At 36.7% G+C, this 17819-nt stretch overlaps 1 protein-coding gene across 2 annotated transcripts in view; it reads left to right on the forward strand.

Annotated features, from left to right (window-relative positions):
• Positions 1-17819, forward strand: part of NECTIN3 (nectin cell adhesion molecule 3) — a 73736-nt gene that overhangs the window by 42431 nt on the left and 13486 nt on the right. Inside the window, exons 6-7 of one of the 2 annotated variants that reach the window (XM_064468314.1) lie at positions 14025-14163; positions 15496-15577. In XM_064468314.1, the coding sequence (XP_064324384.1) occupies positions 14025-14163; positions 15496-15577 (221 nt within the window). Of the gene's footprint in view, positions 1-8709; positions 9627-14024; positions 14164-15495; positions 15578-17819 lie in introns of those variants that run through there. The other variant, XM_064468305.1, reaches the window with a different exon arrangement.

The raw sequence follows: 17819 nt of genomic DNA on the forward strand, positions 1-17819 counted from the left end.
GAAGGAAAACAGTACTGAAGAGCAGCAACACCATACAACAGAATGAAGTTTTAATTTTCATGTCTGTAAGTTCTTGACTTTAGTTATTCCACAATATGAATTAAGTATCAGAGTGCATGTTGGCCAGTTACAGGAAACAAACATAGAGGACAGCTTTGTAAAATGCTTAAACTAAATATGAACACTCAATGGTTGATGAGAATTAGAACCTAAGACTAAAACTGAAGGTACAAGATGTATGAATCCATGAAGCTGTATCTGTCACAGTTCATATTTGGTAGTTGTCTGCATCTTCAAAACACAGGATGGTGTTTCAGTCACTGATGTAACTACACTGCAGGCCATTGTGGAAAACTAGCAAATTCTAATTTACTGACTAGTTAATGAGCTAGCTAACTGGAAATTTCTGAATAGTTAGAGACAGTGGAGTTATTTGTAAACAAATTATCTAAAATTCTAGCTATTAAAAGACTTAAGTGCAGCAAATTAATATGGAAGTTACTTCTGTGAGAAGTTACTTTTGGATGCTGGGTTCTAATACTTCCTTAATGGAGGAGAACTCGTGGCTGTGTAACAGTCTCAAAACAATTACGGAGACTGTCACATTGTAAGAAATACAAGTCAAAAAAATTATTTAATCCTATTTATGATTATATTTTCTTCTGGAATATGTAACATTCAAATACACGTACTCAGAAAGTAACAATATGGTTTAGCTCTGTTCTCAGCCATAGTCTAACTGTAAGGAGGGGGGAAGTTTTTTCAAGTCCACCACTTAATATGTCAGTTCTATGAATATGATCTTCTGTAAGTAGAACTCCTGCTTTTTACCGTGACTGTCCTGCATGAAAATATAAGGCTATCATTCAAATAATATTTGTGACTAACAGACTAAAATGGGCTAAGTATGAAATATCATATGATGTTTCTTAAAATTCATCAAGTTTTTGAAAAAGCATGATAGAAATACATGCTAGTTGAGCTGTGGTGATGGCTTTTGTTCTAGCTTATGGTAAATGCAGCATAACTTAAACTACTTACTGCAGAGATAGCTAACCTGCAGTAGCTGGTGTTTGGTGTAGACTGATGGATGTTGTTTACATATGTGCTGCTTTTCAGTGTTGTTCAGCAACTTTGCAGTAGCTTTATTGCAAATAGCAAGACTTAACTGCTTTTAGGGAGGGCCAAAACTGAATGTCAGCTAGCTAGAGATCATGGAGGGTCATGGTTCTACGAGTTACGTACGTAAAACCAAATATTTCAGTTGACAATAAATGAATTTCAGGTTTTAAATACTTCATGTTCATCTTGGAGTGTGTAGCAAGACCAACGTCTAAGAAAATACAGGTGATTTTTAGGCAACTTAGAATAAATCTGGTGCTGTATCACTACAACTAATGCTCGGGGAAGTCTATGCATCAGTTCAACATGGAGACAAGCATCCAGCACTCTACTCTAGATATCCTGGAGAAGGTGATACCAAGCTGATAAAAAGCACTGTGTATTAACTTTTAGTATAGGAGACTTGGTTTAAAATGAGGTGAGCCAATCATGAATTATAGCACCTGTATTGCTTTCAGAAATTAAGCACGTCTTACTGTAACTCTAAGAATAACTTCAGTGTGACTGGCTCTTCAAATAACTGAAATGCTTGTAAAATTATGAAGGATGAGTAAGTGACCATGAAATCGCAAAAATGACCATCTTAAATAATAATCGTTCAGGTTGCTCTGTAGAGGGAACACGGAGACTGATGTCAGGAGTACAGAAAATAGGACTGAACTACAGTTGAAGTCAAACTGCTTACTCCCTTAAGATTTCACTTGACTGAGCAGATATCTGTTAATGATGAACACAGCACTGCTGTACTGTAAAACAATCATTTAATTAGCTTAGTTTTCTATCTTGGCTTTTTTCCACTGTGTAAAACTTGGCAAAACCATGAAGTGAAACTTTGAAGGTAGCAGATAAAGCTGTATGATCACACCATCTTTCACATTTTAATTATGAAGCTGTCAAAGACAATTAATGAAGTTAATCTTTCTGAACAGCCACGATGCTGGTAGTTGTAAGACTTAACCACTAGAAAAAATAACTAAGTTGAAATGTATTGTAGGATCGGAATGTAAGCTGAGCAAAAAATGCTTTTGGTCCTAATATGCATTGTCAAAAAATAAAGCTGTATTTATAATATTCTGTTGTGCTCCTAACCTTTATGTTAATACTCTTAAAGTGGAATAGGGAAAATAGAAGTAGTTGACAGGGACTAAATGATAGATTCACCAGGTTTTAGTTACAGGAGTTGGTTCATCTTTGTATGGATGGAGAAATACTAAAATGGTGTTTGAAGCTAGAGACTTTTGTAAATGGTTTTAAGGCACAGATACCTTCACTATTTGTTACTTTAGTGAAGTAAAGTTAAACTTGGTTTATATAGTTGTCCAGCAAAAGCAAGTCATATTTCTCATGGATTTCAGACATGATCAAGTGTTGTTGAAGTTCCTGACTTGGAGAACCTGTTGCTGTAGAACTAAAACAAGCTGTCAGCTTGATATGTAAAGCACTTCATCTTGTAATACAGATTTACTCGGGTGTCCTTTACACAAGGAATTGAACTTTTTCTTGGCTCTGTATTCTCTCACCTTCATACTGTTTACTGAAGCTTCCCCTTTCTCCATTTGCAAGAGAGGTGACCTGTGAGACTCTCATTCAGATAAGAATATATTTGCTTCCTCTCATCTTTTTAAGTGACTGCCTTTGGAAGAGATGACTTTTACTTAAAAGTAAAGCCAGCCTTTATTAGCCAACAATCCTAGCAGTTCTGAGAAAATGGGACTTGTAAGTACAGAGTTGCCTTCTTGTAGAATGGATGTTGTCAGGGCTATCAGCAGAGTGATCGTCGTTTTTGCTTTTATTTCTTCATGTATAGACCTCTTTTGTGAGAGAGCATTGTGAATACAGACACTCTTTTACTTTCTGAAGTATATACTGGAAGGGATATTGATAAACTGCTTTTCTGCTGTATAGAAAAGAGGGTCCCAGGATATCCGAACTGTTAACTTGCATGCTGCCCGGTATAGCAGGCTCTGAACTTTCAAAGTTGTTCCTGAATATTCCTTGCAAGCTTGAGATTATGTTAAAGATACCAGTTTTTCTCGTGTCCCAAAGAAATGCCAAAACATTCCACTTGGTGTGTGGAAATCCCAGCTAGAAACTGCGGAAGTACTGAACTTTGAAAATGGATGGTTGACTCTGAAAGAAATTGTCAGTTGTTTCAGGCTGATAAAAATCTTCATATCTACCATGCTACCAAATAGGGGGAACAAGCTGAAGATAATCCTAAACAAAATGTTTAACTCCAATGTGAAACCTGTGTACACAAGATACTTTGTGGGGAGAGGGTTACACAGTGTCCTTACTACTTGACCTTAGGGTGGGAATAGTTGGAGAAGCAATGATAAGTTTCAAAATCGTTTAATCTCAGACATTCAGAGAGCCTTCTTTCATGGAAAGGCTACTTTCCCTGCTGTTACAAGGGAGTTGCAGTATAAGCTTTTCAGCAGCTGAAAGAAAGGGCTGTTTCTGTAATGCTGTATAGTTATCAAGAGCTTTAATTTTTAGGTATTTGGCATCTAAGGGAAATCTAGCAATAACAACAGGTTAAGAAGGAGAGGTAAATGTCTCTGCAACCATACATGTACTACATACAGACAGATACTTTCCATTACATAAAATGAGAACTAGAGAGATGCCAAGCTGGGAGGAGTGGCTGATGCACCAGAAGGCTGTGCTGCCATCCAGCGAGACCTGGACAGGCTGGAGAGCTGGGCTGAGGGGAACGTGATGAAATTCAACAAGAGCAAGTGCAAGGTCCTGCACCTGGGGAGGAACAACCCCATGCACCAGGACAGGCTGGGGGCTGAACTACTAGAAAGCAGCTCTGTTGAGAAGGACCTGGGAGTGCCAGTGGACAGCAAGCTGACAATGAGCCAGCAATGTGCCCTTGTGGCCAAGAAGGCCAATGGTATCCTCGGGTACATTAAAAGGAGCGTGGCCAGCAGATCAAGAGAGGTTATCGTCCCCCTCTGCTCTGCCCTGGTGAGACCACATCTGGAGTACTGTGTCCAGTTTTAGGCCCCCAGTTCAAGAAGGATGTGGAACTGCTTGAGCAAGTCAAGCAGAGAGCTACCAAGATGATCAGGGGGCTGGAGCATCTCCCTTATGAGGAAAGGTTGAGAGGCTTGGGTTTGTTTAGCCTGGAGAAGAGAAGACTATGGGGGGATTTCAACAATACCTATAAATATGTAAAGGGTGGGTGTCAGGATGATGGGACTTGGCTATTTCCAATAGTGCCCCACGACAGGACAAGGAGCACAAGCTGGAACAGAGGAAGTTCCACCTCAATATGAGAAAAAACTTTTCCTGTCACCCTGTGACAGGAGAAAAAAAACTTCTCCTGTCACCCTCACAGGGTGACAGAGCAGTGGCACAGGCTGCCCAGGGAGGTTGTGGAGTATCCTTCTCTGGAGACATTCAAAACCCGCCTGGATGCGTTCCTGTGCCCCCTGCTCTAGGTGTCCCTGTGCAAGCAGTGGGGTTGGACAAGATGATCTCCAGAGGTCCCTTCCAACCCCTACCGGTCTGTGATTCTGTGATACCATGTAACTTGTGCAGTCTACTCACCTTTGGATTTTAAGTAATGGATTGCAGGTCCTTGTCTTGCAGAAGGCAAAGAAAGGAATGTGGGAGTCAGTGTGGATCTTGAATCATGTGGGGTTTATCATGTGGTTTTTTCCTTAAATGGGGAGAACTAGACTTTGTCATGGTTTTTGAAACTAGGTAGACTTTGACTGCCTGTATCGATACACAACAACTAGCCAAGGTACATTCCCTTCCAAAACTTTGTTTCTGTAATGCTTAAGTGACAAATTTCAGTCAAGGGAGATTGTGACTGTATTGAATTTCCTTCTTCCTTACTATAGAGCTGATCACCTTACTCCTGAAATACTTCATAGTGGGCTAAATCCATGATGGTTTGTAGTTTAAAAAGTGTTCTCTAGTTGATTCTTTACAATGGTGTGCTTGTTGATACCAAGACAGGACTTGCAGTATTTCAAAAATAATGGTCTGGTTCCAAGGATGATCCATCCATATCTTTGCCCATTCATCTTTTTGACACTTGGCCTCTTGTTGGCTATGAATTCCCACAGCAGGAAAATGGGTCCTGGATGTTTAACAAAGATGTACTCCAGGGAGATTAAGGTGGGGAAATGTAGTGTTTGGGGACGTGAGGCATATCATGTAGTTGGATGTCTCGACTGAACTTAATTGTAGAAACTCATCTCCCCAAGGTAAGTTGTTTGCATTGCAAGAGCTGGGAAAAACCTGTATTAAGGATAGTCATTTTATGGAAAAGTAAAAATAGCAGAATGAACCTGTTGGAAGTTGATACCAGCTTTCATGGGAAACATCTGGAAAATAAGGAATAGAGGGAAAACTAAGCATAGTGTACAAGGACCACGGTTCTTTGTTTGAGAAGGTACTAGAGCTTCATTTAAAGAGCAAATCTTGCTTTTTTCAGAAGAAAACTATCAAAGGCTTTGAAACAAACTAGGAAAACTTTTCAAGTATGGAGGGAGCTGATGGATTTACTCTTTCACACCAGAAAGTAGTTTTTTGCTTTCTTCAGTTGTCTCCTATCCTACTTTAATGAGGGTGGTAGCTATGTAATAGTAGAAAAAATTTCTTGTGGGTCTTCATCTCCCCATCATTATATCGTGTGGGTATATGCAATAAGGATTTGAACAGGGCCCAGAACATAGTAAGAGACAAAAACAGAAATCAAGATCCATTTAACATAGAACTAATTTTTTTCAGAATTTCTGCTGCTTCCAGCTTGCTGCCCTGCATGGATACTTTATGTTGTGGTTTGTGCAGCAACACAAGCCTACATCAGTGAAAGAGATGAGAGGTGTTAAACACTGGGGCATAAGTAAAATGTTAAAGAAAATAATAGGTAGGAAATTGATGCTTTTGAATCAAGTGCCATTTGAATCAATTAACTTAAAATCAAAATGGTGTGCTTAATGTTATTTGAAAAGCATTAAGAACTCAAAAAAAAAAAAAGGTATTGGTGATGATGTGAAATGTTATAATTAGCAGCTTGTTGGTATGAAAGAAATAGTCTTCCATAGCAACAGACAAGAATGGCATTTTCTTGATTGGGAGATAGCATTTGAGATGTGACTTGCAAGTAAAATGTTATGGAGTAGAGGTAAGGAACTCTAACATTCCTGTTCTTAATGTTACTTTCTATTTGGGAAACTTGCTTGGTGCAGGACATAAAAACATAAGCCTAGTTTTATGTTCAGAAACCTCTGGGCGATGTTAGGAGTTAAATTCACATGTTCTTAGTTTTAATTGGCCTTATAAACAAGGAGGGATGATTTTAACTTTGTTTTTCTTAAACAAAAAAAGTGCTGACACAAATAGACAGTAGAAGTATTAATGAGTTATGTATTCTAACACATGTAAGCAAACACTGAATTGATACTACATTTGCAAATAATTTAAGATTAATATATTAACTAGTGCTTTTAGATGATGCAGCTGGACAACTTGACAACTGGTGGATGAAAAGTTTTGGAGGAATAGCTTTTTGTAGAACACTGGTACCGTAATATATTAATAAGAGTGTAATTGCCACTGTACTCGTTTCACATGTCATGGTTAAACTTGCCAGGATGCAAATACTACATACTTGTGAATGTATTTTACGTTGTAGATGCGGAGGATGAAACTTAAGACCTCAGTATCACAGGGAAATAGATGAACAATTACAAAGCCAGTTTAAAAAAAAGTATATATAGCCTGGAAGAAGATATTGCTGGTACTGTCTGAAACTATTTTAAGCTAACAAATCTTGTTTCTAAAGCAAATATATTTTCTAAGAAGAGGGGTTTGAGTTTAACTTCTTGACGTATGGATTTGTGGGACATGGGAACCCTGGTAAACTTGGATTCCTTTATCTCTACTTCTTTGTTAAATTATTAAACTCACTTTAAATCAATTTTTACTAAAATCATAATCTGAATTCTTCTTGTTCATTTTGGTAGTGCATCTTCCTTGTTCAATTTCCTGTCTTCTGTCAAATTAATTTCATTTATGTATAGCTCCCTAACAAATCACCACTTTTACTTAGTCAAGTAATATAATTATGTGCTATGAAATATCTGTGTAGAACTTCACTTATGTCAAGCTTAAAATGTTGTGTTCACCACTGAGGAGCAGTCTGAAGTATGATTTGTAGTGATCATGACAAATGTTGCAATTCTGTCTAGTATGAGAGAATGGCCGTCTGAGTAGTAAGATTGAAAGTCATATTTATGAATCTTTAAAGTTATGATTTGTCAAATAACTGGAAGCTTGACAAGTCTACAGTTCTATCTGTTTTACTTCTTGTGGTGGTAAATTTAGGGTGCCTCTGTAATATAGTAGTAGTAGTTCCATGAATCTTGCTTATGGGCGTTTAACTAAATAACATGACATAATGAGCTACTTGGCTGTCCATGTAATATTCTCTCTAAAAGATTCAAGCTGTAATAACATGCTTAGTGTTTGTTGCTTTACTGATTTTAAAAATTACCTTGCATTGGGCAAGGCAAAAAGCCGGTTTTAAGTGTGGCACAGAAATAGAAACTGGAGTCGCATATAACATTGCGATTGACTGGGATAATCTCAGGAGGCTTTCTCAGTGTCGTCAGCCCATCACTTGCAACCTCAATATAGATGCGTACATCTCCAGCGCACCTAAAAAACAATGGAAAAACCCGAGTCCTGGAGAAGCTCCGTATCTGGCAGTCTCCTATTTACTTGCATAATCTGACATCAAATCAGTTGATACTTTATACTGAGGAATTAATATGGAAATTTTTGTTCATGAGGGGTCAAATTGCATTTAGGAGGAATATATAGAAATCATATTTACTTCAAATGTTCCAGTTTTTTATTTTAAAATCCTGAAAACTCCTTGCTCAACATAAGTGTTATGGATTAATACATGCCATTTTTAACTATGCTTCTTTCACTAATCCCAAGGTGAAGCTGAGTAAGTTGTATTAATGCAACAAATGTTTTTGGAGAGAATAGCTTAAAAATCAGTAGTTCATGTGCTGTTGACTTGAGCACACAACTCATGGTTTTTCATTCTTATACTCAGTTCCCTGAACAATCTCTGGAGTGGGAAATTTATGTGGAATAATTGACTCTGGCATAATAAATTAATTTCACCCAGTATTCCTAACTACTGGCTGGAAAGAGAAAGGACTGCTTGGGTTTTTCCTAATAGACAACATTCTTCGATGGGGGAGGTAAATAATGAACTGTAAACAGTGAATATCTAAGCAGAAAAGGTGCATGTCCTTACTTTGAAGAGGGCAAGATGTCTACTTAAACATTATTTTTATTTTATTTTCTTCCCATACTTCCCATCCTGCTGCAGCATAGCTCAAAACCACATGTAATCAAGCTGGTTCAAAGCCTGTGGGAAGTGTAAGGCTTTTTGTAGTGCCATGAACTTGAGAATGAAAAACTATTCTTGTAGAACATACCCATCAACTTTGCTTTCTTATAAACCCTTAACTGATTTAGCTTGCATTGACATTCTGTGCCTTTTCTGTGTCTTGTCTACCTCTTTGCTCTTTCCATTAGATCCTCCTACTACTACCACTCGACTGCCCACGGTTCCCTGGCATCCTTCGACTGATGGCATCACAGGTTTAGCAACAGAACCTAGAATAATAGATTTTCCAACATCAACCTTGCCAGCAATGCAGGAAGACACTTGGGGTACCGTCATCGGTAGTGCGGTGGGTGGGGCTCTCTTCCTCATACTTGTCAGTGTTCTGGTTGGAATTATCTGCTATAGGAGAAGACGGACGTTCCGTGGTGACTACTTTGCTAAGAACTACATTCCACCATCAGATATGCAAAAAGAGTCTCAAATAGATGTTCTTCAGTCAGATGATGTGGATTCTTACCCTGACAGTATAAAAAAAGAAATAAAGCATCCAATGAACAGCTTAATATCTAAAGATTATTTAGAAGACCCTGAAAAACCGGAGTGGAACAATATAGACAATATTAACAGGTACCAGGAACGTTATGAAAGACCAATGGATTACTATGAAGGTGGAACATTGGGAATGAAGTATATGGGTGGTGAATGTTATGACGACAATGAAGAAGACTTTGTTTCTCACATAGATGGATCGGTAATATCTCGGAGGGAGTGGTATGTGTAGTAACCACTGAAAACTAAAGGTGTACCTACGGTTCATTTCATTGGCTGATCACTTTCAGTTTGTTTATACTTACACAAGAGGAAGAATAAACTTTTTGAAACTGTTTTTTCTTTTGGAAGGTTTTTATATTGTGACTTGACAAACGGAAATATAGAATCTGAGGAAGATGTATTTGAGCTGCTTTTTTTCCCAATGCTGTACTACTGTTTAAGATTTGAGTTTTAATGCAGAGTGCTTATATATTGGTCTATGTCAGAGGTAAAAAAAGGTTAAATTAAAGTTGTCATTCGAAATTGTTGAAGAATAAAAAGTGGCTGTCTTGGATCTCTGATTTAAAATGAAGTTTACCTAAGGCAATGATCAAATGTAATCTTTTGGGGCATTTACTTTGCAAATTAAGTGAATTACTACAATCTAGATACCATCCGTGGTAAATTTAATGTTTCTGTATAGCAAATACTTCACCAATTAAAATGAGTTACAGCAGAATCAAAGCTTTATTTTTAGGTTTTTCTGCACAAAAATGAATACCTCTTAGCATTTTAATGAGCCTTCTTGTGACTATGTACTTAAAAAGTCATTGCACTGAAAGTAACTTATAAGGAAGATTTTGAGGAGTAACTGTAAACAGGTCAAAGGCTTGTCTTTGAATAAGATGAAAAATTATTTTTTATAGTCACTGATTTCTAAAGCTTATGTTAGTTTGTATATACATATGGTTAGGATATTTTGTTAGGCCTGTAATTGGCAGGATGTTAAAACTCACAAAAAGAGTCTTGTATTCATTAATAAGTACACAGGGTACAATTTGAGAGGCCTGTTTCTGAGGCTTTGTGCGAATTTTACCATTGAATTTGAAAGCTGGAGAATTGGACACAACTAGGAAGAAAACTCTAATAGATTTCTAAGCTGGAGGCTAATGCAAATTCTTTTTCTTTTCCCAGGTGCCAATAAATATTAAGCATGCTAAGAGGTGTCAAAGCATTTACTAGAGTTTTCATGACCAGAAGTTAAAACAGCGGTTTTACGCTGCTTCTGAATAAGTTATAATGCTTGCTTTGAAGAGGGTAACTAGAATTTCAATGTTAGTAGGGAAGTAGACACTTGTATTGCTACTTTGTAGAGTGAGAACACTCCGATGGTGCAACTACAGAATCTATGAAATGGGAGTTTAGATAAATTGTGCAGTCTCTGTACCGCAGTGGATTTGTTTTCCCTGCAAATAATCGATACTGATCTAACAACATGTTCGTGTTCTTGGTCTTTAAAATGATCTATGTAGGACATCTCATCTGACATCTGGAGTAGTTCTACATTGTCCTGAGCAGATTCACCAAACTAATTCTACTGGTTATGTAGGGAGGAATGAAATAACATTAGATCAATTAAAGAACAATGATAAATTCATAATTAGAATAGTAGATCCTTTGAAGTGCCATTTTTAAGTGTTTAGCTCAAGAAAATGAAGTTGATATGGCTATTAGTATTTGAAACCTGAAAAGGAAAAATCTCTGCTGCCTTTGAAACAAAATAGGCTGCGCAATTACGGCTGCTTGGTGAGCATTCATGCTGGAAGTTCTTTTCTAGCCTCATGATCTTTGGTAGCTTACAGCATTTAGAGCTTCACAAAAATAGTTGTACTGAGTGTTGTAGACAATACACTGTGATTGCTTATGACTGCATGTCTTCAAAAACTGTTAAGACAACAGCTTTATTTGAAATTCAAGTAGAAAACATCCCTAAACAACATAAGTTCATGATCACATTAGTGGAGTACTGATACATGATTGACCAAAGTCTCACAAACAATAGCAAATGGTGTTGTGTCTATCTGTAGTTTGAGTGCAAACACAAGGAAAGGAGTTAAATTTCTAGCAGAAGGTTCTGATCCAAATTAATTCTGGAATACAGAGATCATACCTCTCTTCAGATAAAAAATACTTGATATATCATCTTTAAAAGATGGTGTTACTTGGAAATAAACATAACCATAAACCTGTTCTCCACATGAGATATCTTGCTTTTGTCTCTGTGGATTTTTTGTTCTTATTTCTAAAAATATATATTTAATTCCTTTGGGTTAAGAAGTTGAAATGTTTTGGAGTTGAAGTTGATAGTAGGGGTAGGACTTAAGTGTGTTGCAATGTTTTGTACATTATGTCTGCTGTAAAAAGAATTGATTGTAAGTACAAATGGCTATTGTGTGAATAAACTTTTTGTTACGTTCTGGAACATAGGTAGTGTTCAAAAATGTTTGACAGATCTTAAAATTGAAGATGAAAAAGCATAATAAAACCAGAGGCTGAGTAGAAGGAACTGAAGTATTTAAGCTGTTTAAGATAGGCTTTTTAGCATTTCTTCTTGAAGACTTTAGGCTTATAAAACAAGTATCTTTAGAAACTATTTTAAAAAGTATGAACCTTGACAATGATTAACAGGGGTAGCTGCTGTCCAAACAGTTGTACTTTAAGCACAGTTGATACACTGTCTATGATTCATATTCTTTAAAAAAAAAACTTTTTTGCTTGCAGTTGGTGTAGTTCTGCTTTAGCTGTGTTTCTTGGAGTGAGTTAATTCCCATATATTTCTGACTGGTGGTTAAAATGCCATGTAGCTGGCACCATGCCTCTTAGGTGCTCTCTGGCTTGTTCTGCTTGGCATAGTAGTCTGGGTTTCTGATCATTCTTCTGGTTAGACTGATAGAATTCTTGTGCCTACTTTTTTTCCCCAAAGCAATTTTAAGAAGGCAAATTAAGTGAGCCCTGTGGTAACTGCACTTCAGTTGCTGTATGTTGCTACACTTGCTGGGATATTACTGTTTTTCTTGGCATTCAGAGGTAAATGGGTGGCTGTTGTCATCTCACCCAAAAAGGAATTCAATGGCTCAATTTCACTGAAAGTATGATACTTTATGATATCTCAACATTATAGCAGAATTTACCAGAAAAAAAGGCACTGTTAAGTTAGTACAGTGTAAAACAAAGTCTTCTGGTATAATCATAAGACCAAAGTGTCTTCATGAATTCTGGACCTAATAGTGTATATTGGTTACCTGCAACTTACTCAAACAAGAGGGGCACCCAGTGTAAATGATACTTAAGCAAATTAAAATGCAGTGGTTAAGCAAGCCTTCCACTGATTCATGTGCCCATTCTTCAGGAGAAAATGGGAATTATTATTCTTGTGTATATAAACTGGTATCTGACAGACAAATAGAGTGAAGAAAGCTGTTCTGTAAAAGAAAAAATTATCACTGAAGGTGTTATGCGATACTGATCTGGAGCGAATTAGTTTCTTTCATGTTGTTAATCTATGAATTTATTCCTTAACTTTCAGGAAGTCACAGAAAATGCTGATTTTGGTTTTGTTCAATCTACTTAAATATACCTGCATGAGTGATCCTGGGGGAGTATTACTGTCAGGTCTTTCATATGCAGTGAGAGGGCAGGAATCCCTTTATCAGATTGGAAATAAGGTGGTTTGGGGTTTATGTTGGTTTGGTTTCTTGGGTGGTGTTGTGGGGGGTGGGGGGTGTTTGGTTTTTGGGGGGGTTTTGCTCATTCTTTTTTTTTCCTCAAAATGAGACATGAGAAAAAGATGCCTTTGTCCAGCTTTCCAGTATACAGACAGAACAGCACTAGAATTATGAGTAATTGATGAAACAGATTGGATAGTTGTTTTGGTTTTTTGACCTATGAATACAACATATGGCTGGAGAGGCTCCTGAAATTTTCTCTGGTAAGAGATTGATTAAAGGATGGTTCTGTGGTATTTGGAGGAACACAGCATATGATAATTTCTGAAGGAAAATATACTTGTTACATATTTCTAATGCAGTTTACTTCAGCTAGAGCTGTGTAAATTTAAAGTTGTTTTCTCTTACCTTTCTGATCCAGTAACCAATTTAGATCAGAGCATAATTTCTCTATGCTACCTGTATTTTACAGGTAAAAGTTTTAGTGTGGCTAATGTGAATTATTCCCATTGTACAACTTCATGATAAGCCTTTTGTTGCAAGTTTGAAACAGAGATTGACGATACTGAATTAAAGTATGCTGACAGGTTTCACAGCTTTGAGATTAGAACTTTAACTCCTAGCGTAGTGAAGTGGGTGACCTTTAAAGATGGACAAGTGTGTTAATTCAGTTTGAGAGTTGTTAAACATTGGATTTGACAATGCTGAGGTAAAAGAAAAATGCTTTTTAAAAAAACTCTCCTCCCCTCTTAAAATTTATTTATAAAAGTTACTGTTTCTCATAGCTTCAAGTGTGAAGTCCTAGAGATGATAAATGGTCTTAGGGGTTACTTTGATAAGTATAAGGAAAATATTAGTGAGTTTGTATGTTCATTGCTCCTAGTAGTATATCTTTTTTTTTCCCTAAGCCATAGTTGAATTAGCACCTCATTTGCTCATATAAGTGCAAAATGTGTTCTGTAACTTCATCTTGCCTTGAAATCAAATAAAAGCATGCAGCTAGTATTTATTAAAAGTAGACAATGAAATTTTTGAAACTGTATTAATGATTCATGAGTTCTCTCAATCCAACCAGTTTTTTAATTGGGTGACCGGAGTCAAGACTGCAAGAGAGCTAGTGCAGGACAAGGCTTTCTGTTTGGTCACGGAAGGAAGAGGTGTTTCTCAGAACAATGGTGAAATAGCTTATCTGAGTATTGAAAGTATGTGAACTTCTTAAAGATGTAACCTGTGCTATCACATTACAGATGTGCCATTTAAGCAGACATCTTCTGTTGCTGTAGCAGGGGCTGTGATTGGAGCAGTCCTTGCTCTTTTTATCATTACCATCTTTGTGACGGTGCTGCTGACCCCAAGGAAAAAAAGGCCATCCTATCTTGACAAAGTGTGAGTATGTGTTAGATTTTTTTTCTTTAACTGAAAGCAATATGCAGAAAGCATTTGGTCTACGTAGGAATTTAAATGTATGAGTTTCCTTAGCAGCTGTTCAGCTGTCATAATTTCAGGGCTGTATTTTCAGAGTAGACAAATGTAAATCACTTGCATTTCTGAAAAAGAAATGAGGAAGCTAAGAATGACTTCAGAGATAATAAAAAAAACTTCTAGAGAGATAAAAAATTATAAGAAAAATACTTGTCAATTGAACTGGAGGGCAGAGGAGAGGTCTGTCATGGCTGATGCTACAGACTACTAGTTTATCATAATCCATATCGTAAACATGACAGCAAATGGACCATGCTTTGCAGAAGTGGAAGTCCACTAAGATTTATCCTAATTTGTGAAGTGAAGCGGGCCCCCACGGACATGTGTGCTTAGAAATGACTGGCTTAGTGTGCTTTCTGGAATGTTGATGATTTCTTCAATATGGTAAAACAAAAGCCTGAAAAGATTTTTGTCAGTTACAGTGGATGATGTCTAGACCCTGTTTGGAACATACATAAAAAGTGACAATGGCCTTGAATATCTGTAAATATGAGTTACTTTGCTTGTGCTATATACAGTTAACACTTAGGCTGAATGAAAAATGAAAATGTCCCTTGTGTCTGTATATCTTAATGAGGAGTAGAATAAAATAATTTATAGCATATAGCATAAAATAAGTTTCAGCATTTGAATCTCTTGAGCTAGCAAGATGAATCAAGTGTTTTCTTACAACTGAGTGATTTCTAACATGGCTAGAAATAGTTTTCTTGTTTATTTCTCTTAAATTCTGTAGCTGAAGCATATTTACATGAATAGTCTTAAACATCTCAAATTTTTTATAACCATTTGCTTTCACTCAGAAAGCTACTGTGGGGAAGTTTTGCATGTAATGATTGTAAGGCTTTCTTGAAGGCCTTTCAAAGAAAGGCTGCGGTAGTAAATGATACTCAAGCTTTATCTCATAACCTAGAAATCATCATAGGTACCAGTAGTCCCTAATCCTGCTTAGTTGGAGGATGGGGGCGGGGGGGTAGGGAGTTCAGTCTACTTAACACCTTATAGGGTAAATAACAAATTACAGGTGGTGCTTTTCTGCAGAGTATGGGGCTGAATTATTGCCAGTGCTGTGTGTTAACATTACAATATTCTACACACGTGTCATTGCTGACTGAAAGGTATGTGTCCCTGGGAGTGAGTGTTGGATGATTTGGCAGCTAAAATAAATAATATCTAACTGACCATTCAGTTGAACTTGACAAACATGGCATGCCATGTTTCATTCTTTCTTTACTACAGGATTGATCTTCCACCCACTCATAAACCATCCTCATGTGAGGAGAGAGCATTCTCTGTACCACAGGAGGAAGCTATGTTTCAGGTGAGTAAGTGGTTAGAGATATATATCTTAATTGAGGTAGGAAGAGTGTTAACTTTCTTTTATTATGTTAATTTAGTCTGATTTTGCTTTCTTTGTAATGTATGAAGTTTTTCAACTTTTGATTCAGAACCAAGAGGTTTCCCTACATACGTGATAGGTTAATTTTATATCCTTGGTGTTAAAGCCATCCTTGAAGGTCAGGAAACTAGTAGATAGATCCTTTTTGTCTCTAATAGTGTTTGACAGACTCTGCTCCTCTTGAAATAGAAAAAGCTATAGTTTAAATTATGTGGTGATTAAGAGAACATACATAGCTTTATAAAGCAATCCTTCATATGGGGGAACAAATATACTTGGTAAATTTAGCAAGTGATTTCAGCAGCATCATCTTCCTTACTAGTTATAGCTGCCATTCTTGTAAGCTGTTACGGTATGAATGGTGGGGATATATTGGATTTTGGACTTCAGCGTGGCTGCCTTAGGGTTTTAATTCCCAGTGAAGATCACTAAATCACTTTTAGATGCTTGCAATTATTTAACTTATAATCTTTTTTCTTGAATTTATCTGTATCAGCAATGAAAGACTCTGTACTAATTCTGTGATATGTAGCTGAATTTCTAGTATGCTTTCACAGGTAGCTTCCTGTAATTTCAAGTAATGCTGTCCAAACAAGACAGCAATAGTCAACAATGAATTTCCTTACCAGCATTTAGTGTTTGTGTGAGTGGAGCCTGATATAACAGGATCATAGATCAGATATGCTGGAGAACTAATTCTAGCAAATGAGACAGTTAAAATAAGTGGGGAGGCAAGGAACGACAGGACTACCATTCTCAGCTACTGGATTGGGCTGCTTCTGAAACTCCAGGTGAATTAAGACGACTTCTTTTGCACTAGGCAACACAGAAGGGACCTGTTTATGGGAGACAGCTTCAGTTAACAGCACTGATGATTACACTTTCTAGAATAAACCAGTCTGTTCATGAAAACTATAGATCCTGACTATAGCCCCTAAAGTGTGGGGTTTTTTAGGTATTAAATCAGTCAGCTGGATTTTCAGATTTCCACTTACACTGAAGAAAACTCCAATCACCTATCAATAGTAGTGAGACTTAGATTGTAATTGTTCTTAATGGGAGTTTTGTTCAGTCTTCAGTACTTAATATAAATAATGCGATTCTAACCACTGATGTGCTGAATTATAAGACTGAGGTAATTTAGGCAATCATTTTTTCATTGGAAAAGCAGTATTTGTTATACTCTGGTGTATCTTTGCAGGTTTAAGGACCTCTAGAAGCCTTTTTTTTAATAGAGGGATGCCCTAGGAAAAAAAATCTTCACCCATCTTCAAAGATGGATTTTGATTGAGTAACGCTGAACATATTCTTCTATATTTTCTTCATGTGATTGCTAGTTAAAGCTCACCAAATATGAGTTGCCAATAAAAGCTTTCCTTTTTCTTATGGAAGTAATGCATTAAAATATTGTGCATTACAAATATTACACTGAATAATACTTGCTAGTATTGTTGCTTAAAGAAGCAAGAAACTTCTGAGATCTATTGCTTCTTTTAGTAACAGCCTGATGATAACATTATGAAGGTATAAAACACTTAGTTGGCGAAAAGCATAATAGATTCTTGTCTTCTGTTCTTGAAGGTGGTATAACATCTAAGATGACACAAAAGAAACAACGCTTTTCTGTGCTAACTATGTAGTAACTCTTACTTCTGTCACTAAGATACTCAACAAATGCATTATTGATGAAACATGCTTCTACTAATACATTCCCATGCTTTAATTACTATGGTAAAATATTATCTTGCTTACAGAATCAGAAGATATGGACTATTTCATTTGTGCATCTGTAGTGCTGCTAGATGGCAAAATGATAACAAACGGAAATACAATTATTTATCCTTTACAGGGCTACTCATAAAGTGTGCACCTTATTGTTTTCCTCTTAACTCTGCTGTCTTTTAAGTCTTTATTGGTTTTGCTTATGGTGGCTTCTGTCAGTGAATACTTAAGAACTAAGAAAAGCTGAAGCTGGATGTAGTCTTTGCTGAACATTTAATTAAATGTTTTACCTAAATATATTTTGTAAATAGAAAAGACCCTAAACAGACTGAGCTGAATACTTATTTCTCTCAAGCTGCATAAATACAGTTAAGTTGTTTTGTGAAGGGGAGGAGAGAGATCTAGCTCTTTTTAAAACTAGATGTTAACTATGCTTTATTTA

This window comes from Phalacrocorax carbo, chromosome 1, assembly GCF_963921805.1.
Source record: "Phalacrocorax carbo chromosome 1, bPhaCar2.1, whole genome shotgun sequence".
In the NCBI taxonomy this organism is placed as follows: domain Eukaryota; kingdom Metazoa; phylum Chordata; class Aves; order Suliformes; family Phalacrocoracidae; genus Phalacrocorax; species Phalacrocorax carbo.